General features: G+C 31.3%; 3 protein-coding genes across 3 annotated transcripts in view; 2 read left to right on the top strand and 1 right to left on the bottom strand.

The window, feature by feature from the left end:
• Positions 1 to 6,278: 6,278 nt before the first annotated feature.
• Positions 6,279 to 18,621, bottom strand: LOC107453012 (synaptonemal complex protein 3). The gene is made up of 4 exons (XM_016069668.4): positions 17,475 to 18,621; positions 11,830 to 11,991; positions 10,151 to 10,249; positions 6,279 to 6,611 (listed from the first exon to the last, which is right to left on the bottom strand). The coding sequence occupies exons 1-4, from the start codon at positions 17,772 to 17,774 to the stop codon at positions 6,453 to 6,455; spliced, it is 720 nt and encodes a 239-aa protein (XP_015925154.2). The 5' UTR covers positions 17,775 to 18,621; the 3' UTR covers positions 6,279 to 6,452.
• LOC107444653 (corticotropin-releasing hormone receptor 1) overlaps positions 16,278 to 27,541 on the top strand; it is a 134,452-nt gene continuing 123,188 nt past the window's right edge. Inside the window, exon 1 of the mRNA XM_071177410.2 lies at positions 16,278 to 16,412. The gene's annotated coding sequence lies outside the window, so the exon portion shown is untranslated. The remainder of the gene's footprint in view (positions 16,413 to 27,541) is intronic.
• On the top strand, positions 23,888 to 27,257 carry LOC147815174 (uncharacterized). Its single transcript, XM_087156540.1, has 4 exons — positions 23,888 to 24,657; positions 24,859 to 25,954; positions 26,076 to 26,214; positions 26,485 to 27,257. Exons 1-4 carry the CDS (start codon positions 23,888 to 23,890, stop codon positions 27,255 to 27,257), a joined length of 2,778 nt encoding a protein of 925 aa, XP_087012666.1.

Genomic DNA, 27,541 nt, shown 5'->3' with positions numbered 1-27,541 from the left:
AAAACTTTTAATAGTTAGATTGATAAGTAATTTTTAAAGTGAGATATTTGATATAGAAAAACACTTTTATAATAGCTACATTTTGAAATTTATTCCTTTCAAATGGCTAGCAAAAATTCAGGAAAGGAAAAACAAGATTGAATAGGAAAATCTCTATTACCAAGACATACACACAATTAATTTATGCTAAATAATATGTATGATCAATGCGATTAATTAGTAATTTATTTTGCATTAGATAGAAACCTGTTTCGCCAATTTGTGATAATTGGAATTAAACTTTTGAAAAAACTATATTAATATAGCAAAGCTGTTGGAATTTCAACGGTGATCAAATTTTTGAATCATTATTGGAAACATAATTTTTTTTAAAAACGGGTAGGGAAAGAATGGTAATTAAATATTATTTGATACTACGAAAAACGTTTTTATCAACTTTTATGTCCATCAATAACAAATCACGAAATTTTCTTGCGCTTTTTTTCTCCTTGTTGACATTAGTCTTTCCTTAAAGCGATATGAAAAATGCTTTACATCCCCCACTTTGTATTAGCCCAATTTCATGTTTAATTTCAAATTGTTTGGTTTTAATGAAAATTGTTTTGACAGATCCTTAATTGTTACTATGCAATGTTCAAGCAATGGTGGTGTGGTGGATTAATTAAAATTGATTGATTGAATGTAGGGTTTAGTGGCACCAAGTCCAAATGAGGACACGCTGCGCCAGACAGTGCGGTAATGAAAATTGAATATGACACCTACTATTATGTTTTACATCTACAAATATAAATGTATTTTAATAAATATTTAAAAATTATACTTTCAGGATACACACGATAAAATTTTATTTGTTTTGCCCACCTAAACCAGTTTTAAAGACTAATATTTAATATATCAAATGAATAAATAACTTTGTTATTTTACTTTATAACTGGCGTCAAACAGCCGATCCAATTCTGAGTTTACAGCTATCAATACTCAAGCTTGTAGCTTTGAAATTTTGAACACAATCCAGAGGATAAAAGTACTTGGATTAAGCATTCGGACAAACTAACCATCGTGGAGGACTTTTTGATGAAATTAACCCTCATTTCTCTTCATAGAGAGGAAAACCACGTAAACGATTTGCCCGATGACAAGAGAAATCCAACCCATGATCTTTGTACCACTGAGGATATTTTTATGTAAGTATGTGGTCTGTGAGAGACCGAATCAGAATTAGTATCGGCCTGCCATTGCTAGGATTCAAACCTATGTCACCTCGTTGGATGACTAATGCTCTTTGCCCTGAGCTACCATGACTTTCGTTACTTATTTATTAGAAATTTTTTAACATCAAGAATTACATCGAAAACGCAAGAAATGATAACCATTGCTCAATATGTTATGGAAATATCATTTGTCTATTTTTTAGGAATGTTATCGAAGATTTTTTATCGAAAGACAAAAAAAATAATTCTATTGAACAATACGAGAAAAGTGTTTGTATGGTTTCTACAAAAACCAATTTTTAATGCTTACATAAATTCAGATTGAATAACATACAATGTAGAAAATATGTAATATACGCAATATGTGTGAGTCTTAAAGTACGTTATGTTTTATTTATACAATAAAATACACAACATGTTACTGGATATTTCATTCCACACATTCAAAGTGCCAATGTATTAAAGCTTCTTATCTACAATATCAAAAACATTTTTGGACAAAAAAAGTAAAAATATATTTCTAAAATGGATCTTTCAAGAAATATTATTCTCTTTTCATACCGAAAAAGGGAAAGAAAAAAAATCTATTTATAAAATTTTATTCTAAACTCTAGTGCAACAACATAGAAAATTGAGTTTTTGCTTGCAGAATAAGAGTTCTGTATTCTATTGAAATAAACTATAATGTAACAAATACTTTGAAGTTTTCATATTTTGATCTGAAATATTATAAAATTTACGACATTTCGAAACTTTCTTTTTAAAGTAAGTCATAATTTATGCGTCTGCAGTTATTTTTACTCTATAGGCTGTAAAAACAAAGCGATTAAAAAGAACTTGACTGGACATTGGTAGAATTGTCAGGAGCTACTAAAGAAGAGATTTGTGAAAATTTAAAGTATAAACAATATGAATTTATTTATATAATGCGTTAGATGGAAATAATGTAGACTAATTACTTAAATTACTCCTTTCACATGATTAATATAGCGGTGTTAGAAATGCAGAAATTGGATTGGATTTTTATACTTTAAAAGTTTAGCATTTTTAGTTTTGAAATTTAAAAAGAAAACTTTTCGTTGTCCAATTCCTAATAGCTGACATTTTAATGTTCTAAAATGCTGCTAAATTATAGTACTGTTTAGATATGGGTGCTTTACAATAAGCTGACTCTTTACAAAAACGGAAAAAAATGGCCATAAGATTTTTATTAAAATCATATCATAATTTTCAAATATTAAATTGAATTCAGCTTCATTCACGTAATAAATTAAAAACAAGCTTTTTATGTGTGCAATAAAAGTAAATATCGTTTTCACGAACGCGGTAAATGAAGATAAGTTTTGTGTAGGTGTCATAAATATGTACGATTGAAAAGCTTAAATCACTTATTCCTTATTGCAGAGGGGGGAATAAAAGTATGACAACTATCTTGGAAACTTGTTGATCTACTCTAAAAATTATCTAAAAAAAGCGATACATTAATACATAATATTTAAATTTTTCAATTTAACCGAAAGTAGTAGAGGTTCCAAGAGAACCAATTATCATGAGTCAATTATGAGAGAAAACAAACCACGGAAAATAGCATTCATAGTTTAACAAAAAGTGACTTGTATTTTCTTATTCTATACGCAGAACTTTGATATGCATAAGTATTTTTAAAATATTACTTTTATTCATGTCTAGTGAAAACATTGAAGATTTGAAATTTGTAAAAATAATGTACCTATTATCTCGATTTTTTTCCAAGATTGCTTTCGAAAAAGCTCAATCTCAAAGAAATAACTTTTTTCGACCTTAATTATATTTAATTATTGCTTTTTTAAATTTTATTACTCACAAAGCATGTCAAGCTTCTACTATATTTTTGACGGAAATATTTTTTCGCTTTGTGTAATTTTGAATTTTAATAATTTTTAAGCTTTCGGCAGTGTTTTCATACTTTTAGGATCATTAGGAAATTTTTTTCACCTTGAACCTTTTATTTATTAAGTGTATTTTATAATACTGAAAATTAACCTAAAAAATAATGTTCTAAGTAAATTACGTAATTATCAATTTTAACTAACTATTTGCTCAGTATGTTTGTCTGTACTTTTGTCGGAATGCAAACTTGAATCTCTCATAACTCCAGAACTATTTGCGCTAGGATCCTGAAATTAGGACATCGAATGCAAGGAGCAATTTTAGCCCTCAATCCTGGAATCACCTAAAAAATTCAACTAGTTATTTCAGGAGAGATTAATTTCTGATATCAGTATAGCATTAGCCATTGTCCTAAATTAAATTATAAACTGTTTAGAAAATTATTGCATACTCTTTTAATGTTTAAAAAAATTACAAGCTCAGTAATTGAGGTTGGTAACCTGGCTACATCGGATTAATATTTCTGATTTGTATCTGGAATCACATCCTTACTTTGTTTATTGTTGTGATTTTCTATCATTGCGATTTTCTATTTATGTGATTTTCTCTATTTTCAATTTTTGGCTCTATCTACTCTACAAATAACTGAGTCGATTTTTTTTCTCCAGTTATTCGGAATACAAATGTATCCGACCTTATATGAAGTTTACTATTTGTACAAAATTTACCAAAATAGGAAAGTATTGGTATAAAATTAAGTAAATTAAAAAAAAAAACTTAAGGAAACCTAAGACGCATAAAATTATTTTTTGTAAACAACTTTTCTAAGAAGAAGAATTTCCAAAAAATTCTTTTTTTAAAATTATTTTTAATAAAAAATAAAATGTTAAATACTTCTGTACTTCTATTTTTTTAATTTTTTAGAGCTCTAATTTTTCCCCATTAGCTTTTCAGTTGTTTCTTTACGCTCATCTTGTTTTTCTTTTCTTTTTTTTATGCGGCAGATACATTTTTTCTTATAAAGGTGGGTGAAAGCTTTCAAATCATCAAGTTCTTTCGTTTCAACGCTATAAAAACAAAATTCCTAAATAAAAAGTTTTTCGTAAACGACTGGATTTTCCCACGCATTTTCATTATTGCCGTACTCTCAATAGATAAATCAGTGAGTCCTAGCTGTTTTTTTTAATTGATTGTTTTATTTTTAACACTGTCTATTCATTTAAAATAGCAGTGTTCCCTATCTATATATTTTCCATATAAAACACTGATGTCTATATTGTCACAAAATGGAAAAATGTCTTTCTCACGTTGGCAACAAAGAACTGAAGTTTCAAGCGAGTGAGTAGTCAAACGCATGAACGCATAAACATACAAATTTACAAATTAATAAATATTTTCTTCACTGGGACAATTAAAAAGTATTTGAGTTAGAGACTGAATTGAAAAAAATAACAGATTTAAATATAAATCAGATTTTAACAGATAAATTAGAGATAAAATAGTTTTTATTTACTTTGATTTTTAAAAAAAGGAATTAAGTTTATAGGCTATTCTAAAATAAGTGTTATGTTCTATGTTCAGTGAGTGGGTTTCAGTCTTTTTTGCTGTAGCATTGGAAATTTTTTTAGTTACATCTTATGCTTGGTGCCAAATTGAGCGGGAAAAAAGTAGTTAAAAATCGTCTAGCTCCTTAAGTTACATGGTTATTATAACTTATCTGTACTTCAATTTTAAACATGCGTCATATTTAACACAATTTTTTTTCTTGAATTTTTAGGCATTTTACTAGTTTATATTAAAACAATGGATTATTACAGTTAAGTCTCCAAACACTGAAATGGACAACTGCGCATTTCGTTAAATTTTGTGAATTATTTCCTTCAAACGTTAATTCATCTATATATTTATCTAATCGATATATATATATATATATATATATATATATATATATATATATATATATATATATATAAACTGATTAATAATGCATACAAATCTAATGTTTCGTGGAATATATTTGTTGCGTCTTTTTAGAACACTATAAAAAAGTACTACAATTTACATAAAACTAGACTAAAATGCATAAAAATCTAATGAACGAGTGAGCAAGCTCGAATTTCTAAATCAGTTTTGGGGGTTTACGAGCATAGCGAGCAGATGGCAGGGCTCCTTAGTATTATATAAGGCAATAATATGAGTTCATAGTTACAAAATCAATTAAATGTTAACAGAAAAACACTTCGTATAAAAAATCGTACTATGCAGTTTTTATTAATTATGCTTATTAATTTAAGCCAGTTGGAAATTTCAGTTTCAATGACGCTTAATAATTCTTACAGGAGGCCACCAGAAATGCATTGTTCATTGATTCAACATAAGTTTTATAAAGTAACGCACAATATAATTAATTTGAATATTTTGATATTATACTTTTTTCTTTTTTTCATTCTTTTTTCGGGGGAGGGTTATGAAATTTACGAAATAATGTAGGATAAAATGACTTAATTTTGTATCTCCAAACACTATACTATATTTATGTGCATAGTAAATTCCGTGAATTACTTGATCCGAATAATAATTCCGTGATCTATATAAATTGAATAAAATCTTCATATATCAAATGATCCATACGATGCATATGCAACATAGTTTCATAATCTCATTTTTAAACAACGAATATGAGCATACATGCAGAGCCAAAAGTGAGAGAGAGATCAAATTGTGAAACAATCCGAATTAGAGGGTTGACAAACGCAATGAGCTAACGAAGGGGTACTCTAGTCTATAATAAGTGCTTTTACTTTACATAATTTACATAATTAGGTTCATATGTTATTAAGTTATCTAGTCACAATGAAATGATATGCTTGGGCATGTTGTCCTGATCATAATCTCGTGCTTTTGGAAAAACATTTCCCTTTTTCAAGAACATTCAACATTAAAAAAACTTACATCAAATTCACTAACTGAAATTGTGCAACTGATTTCGACTGTTTGGGGTGATAAAGAGATAATAAAATCATTTGAGGTTCTGACACGTTATTCTTCTAGGTTAGCTAGTTCGGGTCTGATATTAAAAAACATAATTACGGAATAAAATAATTTCTTTTTGAAATAAATATTTTCCGAAGGAATATTCGTTAAAGACTTTTGAACGACCATGCCAATTTTTCAAAAAGTAATTAGAATGTCATAGAATCGTATGTTACAAGTTTTATTTTAAGAAAAGAGAATTACATGTTGAAACTACATGTACTGTAAATAAAAGAAATTTAACAAAACCATTCAAATTAAAGTATTGAATGAAATTTGTGTATTGTTGGGAAATGAAGAAAATAAGATGTGGGTTTACAACAAACCAGTAACCAAAATTCATGGCAATAATTGTTTCAGTTGCTTGCGAACATTCATCATTTCCTGTTGTTGAATATCCATGAGAATTTTTTTCTGCAAAAGTCCCATTTCCTTTCTCAACTCACCATGAACTGCCGAATACTGTTCAACATGACTTTCTTCAAGCTCAGTCATACCCTTTAATTAAAAATTAAAAATAATAGAACTGTTCTAAAATTTTATCAAGACATATAAATAAAATACAAAGTGTGGAATAACCTCTAAATAAAATCAATATAAATTCTTTGATATTTAAGTTTTATTTAAAGTGAATGCCTATCATAGTAGAGCATATTTAAATAACTATTTAGCACAACCTTTTCTTTCATTACAATACTACACCTAATATCTCTGTTCGGTTAAAAAGAATTAAGATTTGTTAAATTCATTATTTGAATTTTTTTCTCTCTCTAAAAGATGTTAAAGTTATGTATTCAGAAATATTTCAACCTGAGACAGAATTTTCATAAAATAAGACAGTATGTTCATAGTTCACGTAACTTTCTTTCACAATTTCACATTTATTTCACTCAAAACACGAAGTGAAATCAAAGGCCTCAAAAACATAACCAATAAAAAGTGGTTGAATGTTTAGTTCCCTTAATACACAGACGGAAAAAAATCACATCACCAAGAAGGAGATGATAAACTAAATTTAATACCTTGCTTATGCAACTAAAAGATGATGTCTATTCAAATTTCGTGCTTGGTGCTAGTTGCGCCTCTGTGAACATACAAATCAGGGTTGCTTTAAAAACGTGTTCTATAGTTCGTAAACGATATTTCTCGCTAAATTTTGACACAGTGAGTTGCAGTTAGTCAAGAATACTTTTAAGACAAAGAAGCCATTATCAACAGTTCACTTACTTTGAAAGTGGTCGTGTAATAGGGCTGCGAGAAGGTGGATTTTCTTTTCGCGACATTGCAGGAAGACTGGGAAGAAATGTATCCACTGTGCATAATTGTTGACCGCAGTGGTCAAGAAAAAGTACTGCTTCAAGAAGACATGTTCAAGGCTGCACATGGCACTACTCAGAGGAAAGACTACTGAGTACGCCGTATGGCTGTGGCACATCATACTGCGTCTGCGCAGAAATTTGAGTTGCAGTTGGCACTGCAGTGACACAACGAACTGTTACAAATCAGATACCTCAAGTACAGCTCCAAGCGAGACGCCATGGAGTTTGCATTCCACTCACTCCAAACCATTGCAGTTTACGACCTGAGTTGTGTCGAGTTAGAGCTCACTCGAGAACAGAGGGGAGATCTATTGTGATTTCTGATAAAAGTCGGTTCTACCTTGGTGCCAGTGATAGCCGTATATTGGTTAGAAGGAAGTCAGGTGAGCGCCTGTCCCCGAGCTGTCTCCGGCCAAGACAAACTGGACCTACACCTGGAGTTATGGTCTGGGGAGAAATTTCTCATGAAAACAAGTGCACTCTCATGGTTATTTCAGGCACCTTAACAATTCTAGGCACTTACCTTGCAAATTTGTACATCAACTTGGTGATGCAATCTGTTTTGTTGTCATTCATGGGCAGCATTCAAATACGAGTTTTCAACAGGATAACGATCACCCTCATATTGCTGTAGTTACCCAACATGATCTACAGAAGGTCGACATGTTGCTTTTGCCTTCTAGATCACCAAATCTTTCACCAATCTCGCATGTATGGGATATCATTGGACAATAACTTCAGCATCATCCACAACCAACATTAACTAACCCCGTATTGACTGACCAAGATGCCACAGGCATTGAACTCCATATCACAAAATGGCTTACAGTATCTGTATTACACAATGCATGTCCGTTTGCAAGCTTGCATTCAAATTTCTGGTGGTTACACAGGTTATTAAGGTACCAGTAGTTCACATTTGAAATGGTTTTGCTTTTAATTGAATTAGCTTGTGATCTTGAAACTTTAATCAATTGAATATGTTACTCAGACAAACGCATTGCCAAAATTTCATTATTCTACAATAATTGTTTCTTGATATTGGAATTTTTTTCCATCAGTGCATGTTTTCGCTCTTTTTTTTCATTAATTTTAAAATAATAAAAATTACCTGGAGGCTTGTACCTGTAATTGCAAATCTTGTTTATCCAAAATATATTCGATGCAAAATTAAGTTTTTATTACATAATGCTGAAAACTTTAAAAACTGTAAACGGTAATATATATAATATATATATATATATATATATATATATATATATATATATATATATATATATATATATATATATATATATATATATATATATATATATATATATATATATATATATATATATATATATATATATATAAATTTAGTTAAAAAAGTTTAAAAAATATGAAAATCACTAAAAAGTAATTTGTAGCATTATTAAGGTCAAACTTCCACCTGTTCTTCCAACTTAATATTAAGATTCTAACTATGATAGTTTAGATTATCGATTATTTATTTAGGATCAAAAATAGAAATACGAAAAAAGTAGAAAAATGTCTGATCATTTGAATGCGTTATTATTCCGAATTTCATTTATTAAAAATTGATCATCGATAAAGGGATAGTATTAAGGAATTAGCTATTGGTTAAATTAGTTTATGCTTCCTAATATTAAATTTGCATCTCTTAAGTAAAATTCTGAACGTTAAGAATATTTATCAAGCATTTCCTAGTAATTTATGCCTTTTTCTCGCTTTACGTATGATTTATGACAACTTTCTTGAACTAAAATTCTATAATTTTATATAGTAAAAAAATTGAATTAACTTTCAAAGTAATTGAAAACTTACCAAGGCATTTTAATTCAAAAATGAGTTTAATTTAACAGATAAATATTAAATTTTTAAACATGTATTCCTTGATTACACCATAAGAATGCCAACCTACTCTGGTGGCATTCTTATCCCCCTGTAAAAGCTAAATATGCAGTTAACAATTTTACGATATATTTAACTTTTGTGCATAAATCAATGCAACCATGAAATGCATGTCACTTGCATTATATATATTTGTAGTGATTAACAAGATATAATTAATATTTACATTTTAATTAAAAATCATTCGACATTTTTATCTATTAGCATTAAACAAACTTGCTTGCTTGCTTAGACGTTGGAAATTTGTTATGTATTTTAAAATTTGACATAATAGCACGAGAATTTAAGGAAAATTTTAGAAGCCTTATTGTATATGTTGTTACTACTTAGAATATTGTACAACTTTGAATATTTTTATTGATGAATATAATTTAAACTTAAACCTCGAAATAAGTTTATAAAAAAATCAAATCTCCAAAATTTGCCTTAAAGAAAAGCAAATGACTTCCATAACATTTACCAATATTGGCACCAAATATCGAAACACCGGAATTTTTAGAAGGATTATTCATTTTTAATGCGATATAAAATTAAAATATTTTATTATAATACCAAACTCAATTTTTATTCAAATTTAAAAGCTTCATTCAACTGAACTCTTAATTTAAGATAAAATCCACCTTTCAATGCAGACTTATTCCAATTTAAATATTGATGATTATGTTAGAACAAACCTTAAAATAAAAGATAGACGTATGTATGAAAGATAATTACAATCCAATATATATAAACATTAGCTTTTAAACTAATCAAATTATAAATCCAATAATAATAATAATCCATGTAAAATTATCAGTTTCTTACTTTGCAAAACTCTTCACTCAAATTTTTCAGAACTTTCAGTCTTTGGGTGTGAGCAATTCTTATTTGCTGCTGCTGTTTTTGCTGTTGCACCAAAACTTTCTGCAAAAGCGCAAACAGAAACGTAAGTTTTTGAAAAGCAAAATACAAATTTGCTCGAATGTCAAAAATTTATTACATATATGGAAATTTGTATCAATTTCTAAAACCTTAAGGATTTATGAGAAATAGGGAATTAATTATTATACACAGTCGACGATATACAGACAGTGGACAAATGCTATTAGATAATTCAAAGGTTGAGTTTGGTGGTTTAAGAAAAGTACAACGAGAAACGAATGTATGGTGCGCTATCTAATGCATAAGTAAAAATTACGTAAGCAGTGCTTGATAATAGGCAACATTTACGCAATCATTAAAACGAGAATTTACTTAAATATAAAGATGCAACGATATGAGACCAAAAGAATTGAATTGAAATGAGTTAATCTCGTGTAAAGTGAACGAACTATTTAATTTTATTAAGCAAAGAATCTGGGTTTTCTTAAGCAAAAGATTATGAATAGAATGGTCATTGTTAACTAAGGCTACAAAAAAAATAAACGGAAGAAAAGCAGAAACAGGCATCTATTTGCATTTGTTTCTGTATTTTCATTTGTGCTTTATTCACTTTTTCTGCACTGTCTATCCAGTCTTGAATGTTCATTGTTGCTTAATAAAGTTTATTATTTCCTTAAAATTGAAGAGAGTTCAGGGGTCTGTTTAGAAGAAATTTGGGTCCGTTAACGAACCCTTCACAAAATATCTTTTCATAAAAACGGACCCTTCACAAAATATTTTAACTTAAAAACGGACCCTTCACAAAATGATTTTTCTTTTAATCGGATCCTTCACAAATTTGTTTATCTTCATTATTATTTTGTTAATTGAATAAACCCTTTCCAGGGCAGAAAACAAGAAAGATGGATGTAAATGAATTAAGTTTTGTCTTCGGCAGACGATTCTTCCATTATTCGTCCGAAATTAATATTCTGCGTTCAGCAGTATAGGCTAAATACCAAATATTTATATGTTGCATCGCTAATTTAGTAGCCGCAATTGCTGCTTATTTTTTAAAATTTAATTTTTTTAATTATAATTTTACAGTGTTGAGCATAATCTTGTAAGTCTTTACAATTTAAAAACTCCTTGAAAAGTTTTTTTTTGCAATAACGGACCCTATTTGCACAAATTCATAAAAGCGGACCCTGTTTGAAAGAATGTAAGTAATTTTTTCACAATTTCACGAAAAACGGACCTTTCACAAAATGTCTGGGCAGACCCCTGGAGTTACTTTACTGGAATAAGGAGTATGGGGTACTACAGTTATAACTTTCGAAATTCTTTCAAAAGGAGAAAAGCGACTGTAGTCGTAAAGTCAAATTTTGATCACAAAAACGGGAAATAAGAGACCTAGGAATGACTCAGAACTATTCGAATTAATAAAAATAATGTCATTATATTAATAAATATAAATTGACCACTGACTGGTTGTTATTCTTTATGTTGGCATGCATTTTATAGTACGAATGTGGTAAAACTCGAATCTTAAGGAAATTTCGGTACGATTTTTATACATCAACATTAGTGTTTCATAAATATAAGAAAAAAATCAAGACATGTCATTTCAGATACTTTCTTACTTGCAGTTTATCTTCAGCTTCCTTCATTTTCTCAACTTCGGTTTCACCTTGTTGAATTACAGCAAATAATTGATTTTGGTATTGATCAATGAGTTTTTTTCGTTCATTTGACTGGCTTTTATTTGTTTCAAGAACTTTCTTAGTAGTAGAACGAGTTGATTCCTGAAAATAATAATGGATTATTTTCAAAAAAGAAGCAAGATTTTTACCATTGGATTTCTTTTTAATTCTTGTATCAAGTTTATAATAGTTTTTAAAAGGTATCTGAAAATAATTATGACATTGTTATAAGGAGATGTAGAGTAATATTTCTTGATCATTGATGGTTATTAAAAAAGCAAATGCCCCCGAAGTTTTTCGTTTGAGGTACGGGAAAAATATTTTTTTTTATTTAAAAAACATGTGGTTATAATTTTTTTTATTTTACTGATTTTCTTCTTTTAGTTCTGTTAATTTGTATCAAAAAGTGGGGGAAATGTCGGTACTGTAAAATAGAATTAAATTTTGCTTCCTTCGTTTAGACTTTGTAATATCATTAGTCAAAGAGCTCAAGTTGAAACTTAAGTACTCTAGCTAATAAGAAAGTAGTTGAAATCTCAATTGATAATTAACCAAATTTGGAGATAAATTGTGTTTGTAGTTGTCAAAAAGAATTTCAACTTGTATTGTCAGTAGGTAAGAAGTTTTCGTTGATCTAACTAGTTAATCATAAAGTGGTTGAAATTTCTAGTCCTTTACATTTTATTTTAGGGGTAAACAACGTGCGGCGAGCAGCAGCACCTGAGCATAATGATAAATTTATTATAATTTTTATTTCTTTTAGAAAAGAAAAAAAGTCAAAAATTTAAAACTTTGCATTTGAGTTTTCACTATTAAACTCAAATTGCGCAGATTCCATGGTAAATCTGTATGGTTTTCTGATTACTCTTTCGGTGATTATTTTCCCGGATTTCTAGATAGTTTTAGAAGTCTTAAAATTTTTTATATGATATTCTGATTCGCAAATTTCTTAAACGAGTTTAATTTGATGCATTCCACTTCTCCATAAATCTAAGCAATTTTCTGATCGTGCTTTTGGTAGTTGTCAGTTTATTAAATCTGGATCTTAATACGATCTGGATCTATTACGACTTGCAAGTTTCGAATTGAATATTTTAATATTTATTTTTGATGTGCTTTATTTGTGGTGATTTCATCTTAAATCCAAGCTATCTGTCTATCGCTTTTCTTACAATTATTACTTCTCATTTAAACATGGCGTTGAAAACCTTGATATTTTTAATACGTACGAGTATTACTTAGACATTCGAATCGCGCATTGAAATGAGCATTTTATTTGTACCGATTTCATCGCAAATCTAAGGAATTGTTTCGATCATTTATTTCGGCAGTTATTTTTATTCTTGTCCACATAATTTTAAAAATTCTAATATTTTCAATAAAAATTTTTGACGTGCTTTATTTGTGCCGATTTCGTCAATCGAAGTTTTTTTTTCGATCGTTTTTATGTTTTTGTTATCTTTTTCAATGTGGTTTTGAAATTCTTGCTATTTTTAATGAGATTTGCGAATTTTGAATTGCATATTTTAATAATCACTTTCGACATTTATTAAATTTGTGCAAAATTTTGTTGTCAATCTAAGTAATTTATTTGTAGGCTTTTTTAAGTTATTGCTTTGCTTCTCCACGAGGTTGTGAAAATCCGGATATTTATAATACAATATTATGACTTGCGTGCTTCAAACCCGCGTTTTAATAATCACTCTTAATATTTGCTTTATTTCTGCGGATTTTATCGTCATTATATTGCATGTTTCAAACATGTTTTTTTGCTACTTATTTCGACAAGGTGTTTAAATATTTTCACATTTTTAATACAATATTATTACAAAAAGCAAAATTTGAGTGTGGGTTATAAAAAACTTTAAAACCTTTTTTTTTTTACTTTATTTTTGTTCTTTTCTAGCTTAACCTTTTACTTACGGCTGGTACAATAAGTGAACCAGAACGTTTTCATCATGGTAAGCGCCGTAAGTAAAAAGTTAAAGAACCGTTTAAGATTTAATATTCATAAAATCCCTAATAATTTTCTAAATATAAATGTCCGAAAATTATTAATAAAGTACAATTTATTTTGAGCTATACTGTGTTCGTTTTATTTTAAATCATTTTAGACAACCATAAAATTTCTTTAACTGAATTATTTAATTTGAATTTAAATTGCTCAATAAAATATTTATATATTTATTTATTTTACTTTAATTCAACAAACTTTACAGTTTATTTATAAATTACAGTTACAACATTAAATTACAAGCATTTCAGCTTCATCAAATAAACCTATTGTATTATGTGGTTAGGAAAAAGTGATGTTTTTTTTATCGCATCTTTATTTTTTTTCGATAAATATACGTTTGGATTCGAAGAAAATAATTATTTGATTTTTTAAAAAGTGTGAGTTAAAAAAGTTTTCTTGAGGCTTGAATGAACACAAAATCATTATTTTCTTGTAAATATATTACTAAGCTGACTAATAAAAAGAATTTAGCATCCAAAACAGTGACGTTTATATTAAGATTATCGTAATTGCAATCAACATGTTTAAATACTTGGCATGCTGCCCGTCATTAGTCAACATGCTTTGCAAGTAACCCTTCACTCAAGAAGGTTGTACACTGCTATTTTACTTGATAGAAGAATGTAAAATTTGTTTGTAATGATCAGAAAACGATTGCTAGTTTTTTTTTTGCAATTTATTGCAGTTTTAGCTGAACAGAGTCAATACAATGTAGCGTATATGGATTATGTTCCCTGTCGTTACTGAGACTAGGTTCTGAAAATTGCTGAACGAATTTTGAATTCGTTAATTTAAGAATATATTGCTTTATTTAATAGTCGCATAATTATTAATTGAACACATATTTTCCTAAGAAAAGGGGAGATAAGTTGATTTCAACGTAACAAAAGTTTGTGAAAAGTTCAAAAGTAAATACAATAAAATTCAGAGGAATAATTTATTATTCTAAACGAAATGGGTACAATGCTAAATAAAGTTACATACAGTGGTATGTACTTAGCTTAGTAATTCAAATATTATTTTATTTAATAGCTAGTCAATTATATTTTATTTTATATGTGTGTACTTAAAGTAATAGTGACTTAAAGTAATAGTCATAACACATGTTTCTGCATCATACCTTATAAGTAAAGTAAAAAGCAAAAAATTTCATTTTCGTAACATTCTATCAGACTTAGATAACAAAGGAATTCATGATTCAAGTCTTTGATAAAAGTTTTGTTCGTGGGCTGCTTGTTTCTATTGCTACAATTATTTTCAATGGACAGTAGCAAAAGAGTTATTAGTTTTTACCGCGATATAAATGTCTACAAATTATAACTTATCCACCGAGAGATTAGATTACCACGGTCTTTTGGTGATGCCCTAAACCAGTGTTGTTTCCCAAAGTGTGGTACGCGTACCCCCAGTGGTACACGTACTATTCGCGTCCTCATGTGTGCTAATTTTGCTTTTACATGTTATTTAAATCCTCAGATAATTTTTTTATCGAAGATAGGACACAAACAGCCAATAATTTGATTCACAAGCAGGTAAATACATTTCAAAAATTGTGTTCTGAATAAGAGTTTTGAAAATTATTAAATACTTTTCAGCATGCTATATCATCGCATTCGATTTTTTACCTCGAGAAATTTGCTTCAGATCGAAAACGTAAAAATAGTAAGATTCAATATTTTTTAAAAAGCTATCCAATGATATCAAGCTCGATCGATCACCCTACACCTTGGGGTTGGCGTGGTGGCAGCTTTGAAGTCTTAAATATGCACCCTTAATTTTGTAGCAGATTCGGATTCTCCAGATAAAAGTAACCCAATTTGAGTTGTAGTTTAGTGCAGTTTGCTTAACAGATGACGTGATAACCGTGAACAATAAAATAGAGCACAAACTGTTTAAAATGGTGATATCTCGAGACACATGAGATTGAAAAAATTAATTGAAAATAAAAATGTTTCAGTATTTTTCTTCAAAAAAAAGTTTTTTCTAGAAAAAAAAGTCGGTAAAATTTTCTTTAAACTGGCCTTTTTCAAGTTCTTAATCCGATATAATGGGTCTCGAGGTTTGTTCTTTTAAACGGCTTGTAACCAGTTTAATTTTTCTCGGTTACAACGTCATCTGTGAAGCAAAATGCATAAGCTAGCTCAACTAGGGTTACTTTTTTTCTTGAGAATCCAAAATCGCAATAAAAAGTGGGGGTTCATCTCTCGAACTCGAAACACCTTCAGACAGTGAATGAATGAGCGAATTTGGTATCATTGGAAAACTTTCAGAACTACGGAATGTGTCTACTTTCACTTATTCAATCCAATCTATATTTCACAAGATATTTGACCATTTCCTAACTATTTTTACACTTTGTGCATGGCTTTTTGACTTGGTGAATCAAGTTCGAATCCAACCAACAGTTTGTATTTTCATCCGTTTTATACAGAAGTTCGTCCGTGAAGGCAATTTTGACCCTTCACTTGGTTCAAGATTTTTCTGTTCAACTGTTAGTTGCAGAGTCGTGAGTATTGGTTGTTTGATACCAGTTATTAAACCTAAAATATCATTTACACTAAAGTTAATAAAAAAAATAATAATTGGACATACCAGCAATAATATTGTCAATTAAAATTCGCACTATTAAAAAATTGAAATGAACCTACAATTACGATGTAATTTATAAAAGTAACTCATGTTTTATAATTTATCGATTTGAGCATTAATTTGTTTTTTAGAAATAATAATTCAAAATAAAAATCTAAATCATTAATACCTATTTATGATAAAAATGCCTCATTTAATTGTGTACACAAAAATACTTATTCCAGCTCAAAATAACTGAGTTTATGCAGAATTGCATTAAAAAATAATTTCGAATGAGAATATTCGAAATTTTAAGAAATGAATTTTTATCTATCATTAACCAAAAAATTTGAAAATAATTAACAAAATGAATAATTTTTTATCATTCAAATGCTTAATCACATATATAATTATATTGCAAACAAACTTTAAAGAATATTAAACTTCTCAACATTAATTACAATATTAGAAAACAACAAAAACTGCATTTATTCCAAAGTATATTTTCTTTCTCGACTAAATATTTTTAGCTTTATTGATAAATTATACCTAGATTAATATGAATGTAAAATTGTGCATATTCTATTTATACATCAGATGTTTGGTCATAAATTAAATAAAAATCCCCATTGAAAAATTTAACTGGAGAATTTCAAATTAAATATAAATTTGAAAATTTATAATAATTTACGAAAAAACTTATTTATACAAAAAAAGAACATAAAATATTATTTATTTTCTTTTAAAGAATAGTTAATGTCTTTCACTTTGCATCGCATTTTTATTAAATAAAAAGTAATAATTGAAATCCGAATTTTAGTAAAAGAATTTCAATACAAAATATTATAAATGTTTAAAAATGCAACACATTCGTAACTTTATTTGACAATAATTAAAATAAGCAGACTACACAAATGATTTGTTTGCATTATTAAATAATATATCGTAGTAATGTAAAGAACAATAAGACGAATAATTTATAAGAATTAGAATAGCTTGCCTGTGTGAACTGTTCCAATTTTCTTCGTTTAGCTTGCATAGTTTTATTCATATCAGTACTAAATTTTTCCAATAATTTTGACATACTTCCACCAAAATCTTGAGGATAGTTAGATTCATTTTCCAAATCACCCAAGCTTTTCTTAGAATCACAATCAGAGTTGTCTGGAGACTTTGGAATTTCATCTATTTCTTCTTCGGATAGAATGGAATCACTGTTAGCTCCACCATTTTGTTGACCATTTGGTTTTCTGCTTTTTTTCGGAGTTTTACGTCCATTTTCAGCTTTATTTCTAGGCATTGATAAAAGTTTAATGAAAACAGAAACAAGTAATCGAATTCTTAATTGATATTGTATAAATCAGCTGCTAGAGAAATGCGGCGGTCCTGAAATCGATCCGTTGCCATTTAACAACTCTCAATAGTTTTTGCAGACGATAAACTTCTCTCTTTCAACGCTGATAAATTTTAAAACTTTGATTTGAAAGATCGTCTGAAATTTATTTTTTGTGCAAAAATAAAAATCGTTTGCAACAAAAATACAATTCAAACTTTCTTATTTTATCACATCAAAATGTAATTTGCTTAATTTAAAGAAAAAAACATGCTTTTTTTTTTACTGTTATGAAATTAAGGTTTAAACATAATTACAACTTTTTATCACCTTATTTTTAAGTAAGCATTTTCTGTTTCCAGAAAAACGGTGGGTATTTATCGCCGACTGCGGCTTGGGCCGGAATGCCATTCTAAATGTTCAAGCTGGGTGTTTGATTTAATTGCATTTTTTTCCAATCGTGTCTTATTTGGTCGTTCGCAGTCAAATCTAATGGTATAACCCAGACTGTTAACGGTTAGTAGGTACCTTATTATCGTCGGACTAGAGCTGCAGAATGGGCTATTGGCGACGGTCTGGGATCCCTGGGAATGATCCGAATACATGTCATCGCAATTTTGATCCTCCGCAGAGGGAATAATTCCTGTGCTTTTGTAGCCCGACGACCTGCGCGCGAAGTCGAGCACTTTGCGGTAAAACAGTTTAACAAGGACCGATAGCACCCATCCTCGTTCCCTACGCAGACCACACGCTTACTGACAGCAATCACTGATGCTTGACTTCGGTGTTCTACTGGAACAGTGTCTTTGTGATCGGTCCACTGCGGGACTCCCGGCGGTTTAATTGCGGGAAAGTCCGAACATTGTTTTGTTGTCGGAGAACGTGGTGCGGAGTCCGGGTGATAACAGCCACCATCTGTTTTCAATCTAAATTGTGGAAGAGTAGTGTGAAGTTAACATCCAAAATAAATATTGATATTAGTTTTAAATTTGAGGTACTTTATGAGGAAATATGCCAAAACATTTTTACTCACATTAGCGAAAATACTGTTGTAATTAATTTAAGTAAAAAAAAGACAGTAGACGCCCAGTTGTTAGGGTATCAGACTTCGGTCCGGGGTGGTCCGGGGTTTGATCTCGACTCCGCGAAGTTCGACCGAGTACATGCAATATACACGCTCGTAAAATCTGTGGAATCCTGTGGTCAGTCACTGAACAGTATTATGAGTTAAGGAATCTGAAGAAAGCTTGTTTTCCTTTCAGATCTAATGAATTGAAGAAATGGCTTCACAAATGAGATTCTCCCTGCAGAGGATCAAAATTGTGATGGCATGTCTTCGAAACATCCCTAGAGATATTTCCCGGACCGTCGCTAATAGCCCATTGTGTGGCTCGAGTGTGACTTACATGAAGTATTTCCGAGGGTGTGCGGTATTGGTCCTCGTTAAACTGCGCTACCGTAAAGTGCTCGACTTCGCGCGCAGGTCGTCGGGCTACCGAAGCGGGGGTGCCATCCCCTCCGCAGAGGATTAAAATTGTGATGGCATGTCTTCGGATCATCCTCCGGGATGTTTCCCAGACCGTTGCCAATAGCCCATTGTGCAGCTCTAGTGCGACGTAAATTAACAACAACAACAACATGAAGTATTTACCTACCTTAAGTAAAATAAATAAACGAAAAAATAAATGTTCTCAAGCAACTTTAACTACCGTTTTAAATTAAAGAAAGTACGTTAATAGCACAGGTTATGGAAATAAATCACAAAGATATACCCAGCGTGACGGCGAGACTCGAGCCCCCTACCTCAATGCAACAGATTGCTTCGCGAAACACCATGAACTAATTTAATTTATTTATAAATTTCTAGCTTTAAAGTTACGCCATTACTGATTATTCTATTCATCACTTTTTATCGTTTAATAAATAAAATAAAGCATAATTGGCAAGCGAATGGTACACAGCCATTTTAGTGTAGTAAAAATATCTCAATGAAAAATAGCAAAACAGCCGAATAAAAGGTCTCGTTAGGTATCGTACATAAGATAGATATTTTATTTATGTCACACTAGCTCTACACAATAGGTTGCGATAGTCTTAGAAATATCGCTGAGGAAGATCCCAAGACATGCCATCACAAATTTAATCCTAAACAGAGGGGGTGGCTCCTCCGCTTTGGTAGCCCGACGACCTGAGAGTGAAGTGGATCACGTTACGGTAGAATGAGGGCCGATACCGTGCACCCTAGGTTCCTACGCAGGCTGATCAAAGTAGTCACCGACCCGCTTATTGACCACAGTCTTGCTTGATGATGCAGTGTATGCTTGACTTCTGCATACTACTGAGAATCGTGTCTTTGAGTGTTGGTCGCGGGACACAAAAATCTCGTATTGCTACAATAAAGGTCAAAATTTTGTGTCCGATGTCCCTGAAAATATTTAGCGAATACAAACAGATACGTACAAGTACTTATTTGAGATAGAAAGAAAATAAATTAGCGCCTACAGGAAACGCTAAATATTGCCCTTCCTCTAATCATGAAGGTAGAACGTGAAACTTGAACGTTCAATGACTGCGTAACGATTAGGTGCTTAACTAGTATTTTATTATTTTGTTTATATATTTCCAACATAAATATTTGGGAGCGTGGTCTTGAATAAGTAATAATCCCTTTTCAAATTATAAAAAAAAATCGAAAAAGATTATAGAATGACATTACAGGGATGCGTGAAGTATTTCAGCAGGAATCGAACCCGTTACTTTCATGTTTCCCACAATTTAAAAACAAATCACGCGACTTAAAGGAGCAAATATTTTAAACATGGAAGCTATGTTCAGAATCCTATTCGTGTAACCTTTAGCTACTACTATTTCTTCTATCTGCCTTTAAACTTTAAAACTTAAAAGCAAAGCTAAAATCAAACTTGCAACTTGAAAGTTTCATACACTGTATAACTGACTGATGCAATGCAAAACGTCATTATTGACACACGGAATTTAGGATCAATTTAAATACGGCAGTCTACGCTTAGGCTCTTTAGCGACTTCTCCAAACCCCTTACCTAGACATTGGAATAAATATGAATGTACAGTACGCAAAAATAAAAAAATATCTATACATAATTTTGAATAACTATTGTTCTAATGACCGGATTTTAACGTACAAAGTGTCCATAAATATGCTAAATATCACATGCAGAATTATTACTTTAAATATACAATTAATTAAATTGCGAAACATACACAAAACCATACTTTCTGAACATAAGCATAGATATTTTTTCTTATTTGGATGCCTGAATCTCGCAATATGGAGCAATAATGTATTTATATATTCTGAAAAATAAACAAAATAAACGCCAACATAACTCTGTCAGCAGACTGAAGAAATTTAAGATCACCCTAACGTGAGTGATTGACAAGCGTTTCCCCGTTACACGCAACCAAGAGGTTAAAAAGGAAGGAAATAAAAAACTTAAGTTTTTTCTCCCAGGTTTACATGTCTAATGGAGAAGGCTGGCATTTCTAGGTAACTAGGTAAACTTATTTTTGGCCTAAAGGCAAACATAATTTTTTTTTTTAATATCGCCAAAAAACGAAATTTGAATTGATCAAAAAATTATTTATGGTTTTTCAAGCTTGTAGAATTTGAACACGTAAAACTTTATGTGATATAATTCAGGCTCTTTCTTGTTAATTTACTTGATTTATATGAAATTTTTTATGCTAAAATCAACTTTACATAAGTTATTATATTAAAAAGATGACTGGATGAAATGGGTAATTTTTTTGAAAATAAAATTTATGCGAACGTTCTTACTTTAGTCTTATTTAATTATAAAACATTCATTTATGTTGTGAACCTATTGATTCCGAAAATCTCAAACATTGAAGTAAGTGAAAACCAATATTTGAGTATAAGGGCATTTGGCAACAAATAGTCAAGAAACAACCTTTGAAAATAATTTGCTTGACATCGATGATACGCAAGGAGCTAATGAGTTTATATTTTATATTAAGAGTTATGTAAAGATTGATATCAAAATTTTCCAACTACACTCATTATTAAAAATTAAGAAAGAAATACAAAAATATAGAATAACTCCCCATAAAATAAGCCAATTCCAATGTAATTTGCAGCAATGGAGATCTATTGGAACACTAGAGGCAGGAAAAAGTCAGAAATGAGCAGCTGGCTAAATGTGAGTTCTTCTGTGGTTCATAAACTATTTGTTACGTCACTCTCATAAGATGACGTCATTCATTTAAAGTGTAAATATTAACTAAAACGATTTTTTAGCCTGTGTATATATGAAAAGTGTGAGTGGCAACAGAAAGAATGTTGTGCTAGATGTGTTCTACGAAAATAAAATGGTTGCTTTTGTAAATATGTGTACGCAGGTATTTCTTGTAAATTTAAGTTATTTCATCGCTGGATAGATCGGGTAGATTTATCGGAAGCACGAAACATTGTGGTGACCCGGATTTTAAAGGTTAGTTTTCTTTTGCAATATTAATTGGCGACTGCAATTATGGATTCTCTTATCGCCAAACGAACTCCTGTTCGTGGAACATTTACAAAACGTTATAATCAGTTATTGGCGATGTGTAAGGAAAATAAAAGTACTCGTGAAGATATTGAAATTAAATTTTCCTCTTTTGAACGTATTGCAAACGATTTGGCATTATTAGATGAAGAAATATATAAATTATTAGTTGACGCCAAATCAGAAAACTTATCTGAAGAATACGATAAAATTGAAGAGTATAAGGAAAAAACTGATGCAATTCGTATTAAAGTTAAAATATATTTGGAGAAATTTCTCACATTTCCCGAAACCGCTTTGTCTGTGGCGGCTGAAAAGACAAAATTAAAGCTTCCCAAAATAAAATTAGTTAAATTTAGTGGGGAAATCAAGGATTGGTTAAGTTTTTGGAGCCAATTTAGTCGAATCCATGATGATGAAGGTATGAGTGATGAGGACAAATTCCAATATCTCATTCAATGCATGGTTGTTGGAAGTAGAGCAAGGGAAATTGTGGACAGTTATCCGCCGTCTGCTGATAATTATGCCAAAGTGGTAGAAAGTTTAAAAACGAGATTTGGGCGGGAAGAACTTCTCGTCGAATATTACGTAAGAGAGTTATTAAATTTAGTGGTGAAAAATGTAATGAACACAAAAGCAAAGATGAACATAATGCAACTTTACGATAAATTGGAGTCATATCTGCGTTCACTGGAGTCTATTGGCGTAACAAAAGAGAAATACGCAGCAATGTTGTTTCCGCTTGTGGAATCATGTATTCCAGAGGATTTATTAAGAGTGTGGCTGAGAAATCCTGTAATTACTAAGTAAAATGATTCAAGTGATTCCTATGGCAATAAATTATCGCAGTTATTAACATTTTTGAGAGCCGAAGTCGAAGGCGAAGAACGTATTTCTATGGCGAAAACTGGTTTTAAAAATAATGACTCTTCGCATCGTAAAAGAGACAAAGATTTCGAAATATCAACTCCTGCTTTTACTGCAAATGATTTACTCTCTGAGAATAAGCCAATAGCACCACATTTTAAACGCAACTGCATTTTTTGCGGGAAACAACATAATTCAGAAAATTGTTTTAAAGGAAAGAATTTATCATTAGAGGAGAAACAGGAAATAATAAAGAAACACAAAGCCTGTTTTTTATGTCTGAAGGTGGGACATCGCTCGAAACACTGCAGGGCTAATATTCGATGTATTGTTTGTAACAAAAGACATTGGCCTGTAATGTGCCCAGACTTGAGCCAAATAAATCAGACACCGGCTGTGGACACATCAGCTGAAGAAAATACTACTTTGTCGAATCAAAGCCAACCTGAAGTCTTATTGCAAACCCTTATGGTAGTTATTGAAGCCAATGGACGACGGAAAACTGTTAGAGCACTATGTGATACAGGATCTCAACGGTCGTACATCCTGAAATCAACAATAAATGAAATGGGATGGAAGACCAACAAATATGAAACTTTAACACACGTAGTCTTTGGTGGAGCTAGTTCCAGAAAAGAACATAAAAAATACACATTGTGGATAAGAAATATGAAGAAAAATAACAAGTTCGAAATTCAAGTTTTAGACCAACAGGTAATATGTGGATGTATTCCAAGTTTGAAAAATGGTCCTTGGTTAGCTGAATTACGAAGTAAAGGAATCCACATCTCTGATGAAGGTAAAGATTCTCAACAAATCGAAATTTTGATAGGAGCAGATTATATTGGAAAACTATACACTGGTCAAACCATGCAATTAAAGTGCGGACTGGTAGCAATGGAAACGTACCTTGGTTGGACTGTAATGGGAAAACCAAACCATACTTATAGTTCCACTGGGCTTATCTCAACATCACTTTTCATTCAAAATACTTCGGTTACTGACTTATGGGAATTGGAAACAATTGGTATAGCTGATCCTTGCGAGACAATTACTTCAGAAGAATACGATGCTCTAGCAAAGGAACACTTTTCTAGAACTGTCAAAATACACCCAGATGGTAGATATGAGATTAGTCTTCCATGGGTGAAAGATGTAAACGATATGCTCAGTAACAGAGATATTGCGGGCAGAAGATTGAAAACGATGACAGCTAAACTTATCAAGGATAACCGTTTGGATAGTTATAATGCAGTTTTTGGAGAATGGATAAAAGAAGGTTTCATCGAAGAATCAAACGAAGGTACCGGCCATTATCTTCCTCATAGAGGAGTTTTCAAGTCCAATTCCACCACGAATGTCAGACCAGTTTTTGACGCTTCTTGTAAAACAAGAGATAACTTATCGTTAAATGACTACCTGATGAAAGGACCAAATTTGTTAAAAATGATCCCTACCTTACTAATAAAATTTCGAGAAAAGAAAATTGGAGTTATATCAGATATAAAGAAGGCTTTTCTCCAAATATCCGTAAATGAAGACGATAGAAAATATTTAAAATTTCTGTGGTGGGAGGAAAAGGAAGCGAAAACAGTTAAAGTTTTTCAACACGCCAGAGTTGTCTTTGGTTTAAATTGCAGTCCCTTTTTGCTGGGAGCTGTTATTCAACATCATTTGAACAAGTATGAATTCTCCAATTTCCAAGATGTGGCTATGAAGTTGAAAAAATCCTTCTACGTTGACAACTGTGTCACGTCTGTGGATTCTGAACAAGAGTTAAAAGAGTTCATTCAAGGTTCGACAGACTTAATGGCTGCAGCGAAATTCGAACTGCGAGGTTGGGAGTTTACAGAGAAAGAAAACTTAACTGAAAAATTTGAACCGTCACCTGTGTTGGGTCTTCTGTGGGACAGATCAGAAGACGTATTGTTTTGTGACACTCGAACTATTATAGATCCTCCAGAAATTATCACCAGAAGAGTAATATTATCTTTTGCTAGTCGAGTGTTTGATCCAATCGGATTTACTTGTCCAATTATGTTATATCCGAAGATTTTATTACAAGCAAGTTGGCAATCAAAATTAGGTTGGGATTCAAAAGTTTCCGAGGATATAAAAAAGAAATTTCTCAAATGGTTGGAAGATCTGAATATACTGCATACAGTGAAAATTCCCCGTCACGCTATTTTGAGAAATAGTAGCTTAAGTCTTCATGTATTTTGCGACGCTAGTGGTCTGTCATATGCAGCTGTTATTTTCATAAGATGTGAGACACCATATCAAACAACAGTACAATTGTTACTTGCTAAATCAAGAATAGCACCTTTAAAAAGAATATCTATTCCCAGACTTGAACTTCTAAGCTGTTGCATTGGTACTCGTCTAGCAGATTTCGTTAAGAAAAGCTTGGAAATCGAAAATGTCAAGATTCATTATTGGTCCGATTCTACAACTGCTTTACAATGGATCCAGAAAGATGAGCCATGGAGTGTGTTTGTCAGAAATAGAGTTAAAGAAATCCGTGCTCTTTCATCAGGAAATTGGCGACACGTTCCCGGTCACTCTAATCCAGCCGATCTACCATCACGCGGCTGCTCGGTAACAAAATTATTGAGTTCAAGGTGGTGGGAAGGTCCTTCCTGGTTGAAATTACCTGAAAACACATGGCCTCTATCTGAATATAAAATTGATGAAGACGTTATCAACAAGGAAAAGGAAAAAAGAACAACCATACTCGTAAGTAAAAATTTGCTTGGAACAAACCAGTTTTTTTCTTATTTTTCAAGCTACACAAAAAATGTCAGAATGGTTGGATGGATTCTAAGACTCCTTGAAAATTGCAAACTGTCTGAAAAAGATAGGAAAAAAAGGTGGACTAACTCTGGCTGAAATAGAAAATGCAGAAATCAAACTTATAAAAGTTATACAAAATGAAGCCTTTACAGCAGATTATATAAAAAGCTTAAAATCATTGAATGTCTTCAAAGATGAAAAAGGTATATATAGAATTAAAACAAAATTGACAGAGAGAAATGATACCGAGAATTTTAGATTACCTATTTTGCTTCCAGAAAAACTTGTATTGGTTGATATGCTAATCAAAGAGAAGCATTTGAAATGTTAACATGCTGGACTGCAAATTTTACTGTCCAATTTAAGAGAAAATTATTGGATTATTAATGGACGTCGAGCAGTTCGTCGCATCCTCAAGACCTGTGTTAGATGCAAACGATATAATGCACGAAGTATAAAAACTGTTCCCGTAGGTTTACCTGAAGACAGAGTTAAAGAAGCTTCTGTTTTTGAAGTGGTCGGGATAGATCTTGCCGGACCTCTTCATTTGAAGGAAGGTGTGAAAAGTTGGATTGTCATCTACACATGTGCCGTTTATCGATCAATACATCTCGAACTTGTGCTGTCACTTTCAACTAAGGCGTTCCTTTTAAGTTTACGAAGATTCATTGCTCGCCGAGGAAGACCTTACATCATCTATTGTGACAACGGGAGTAATTTTATAGGAGCTCAGAATCTACTTCAGTCCTTAGATTGGAAGTCAATTGAAGCTGAAACATCAGTATACAAAATTGAATGGAAATTTAATCCACCATCTGCTCCCTGGTGGGGAGGCTTTTGGGAGATTATGGTGAAATTGGTAAAAAATATTCTTCGAAAAAGTTTGGGGAAAGCATGCCTTTCATACGAAGAAATGATTAGTGTTCTGTGTGACTGCGAGTCCGTTATCAATTCAAGACCTCTCACATACCTCTCAGAAGATCTGGATGACTTAATACCTCTTTCTCCGTCCATGTTTTTACAAGAGATCTCGACGGTGGGAGTACCTGATTTAGATCAGCTGGATACAATAGATCTTAAAAAACGCTATAGGTATCAACAGACGTTAAGAGAACAGTTGAGAAAAAGATTTCGCCGCGAATACCTAGCGACACTCCTTCAACCGCGCAAGAAGAATAACTATTATGATCTAAAGGTTGGCGAGATTGTGTTAATCGAAGATGACTTAAAGAAAAGATTACACTGACCGATGGCTAAAGTTATTGCCGTCTATCCGGGAAAAGATAAAAGGATACGCGTGGCTCGACTTAAAACAGCACATACCGAGTTTTTGAGGCCAGTGCAGCGGATTTATCCGCTGGAAATACGTTCGACACCAAATGAAGGTTCAACTCCAATCGCAAGCGCAACTTCAAATGAAGGTGACAAGCATAAAAATTTCCAAAGTACCTTACGAAACATCGTTACCACAAGAAGCGGCCTAACGGTTAAGATTCCATCAAGATATTTGGACACATAATTTTAAATTTA

Source organism: Parasteatoda tepidariorum, chromosome 2, assembly GCF_982258835.1.
Source record: "Parasteatoda tepidariorum strain Cologne lab strain chromosome 2, Ptep-v5.0, whole genome shotgun sequence".
NCBI classification, from domain to species: Eukaryota; Metazoa; Arthropoda; class Arachnida; order Araneae; family Theridiidae; genus Parasteatoda; species Parasteatoda tepidariorum.
The sequence above is the reverse complement of the archived record's forward strand: the minus strand, read 5'-3'. Positions and strand labels throughout refer to the sequence as shown.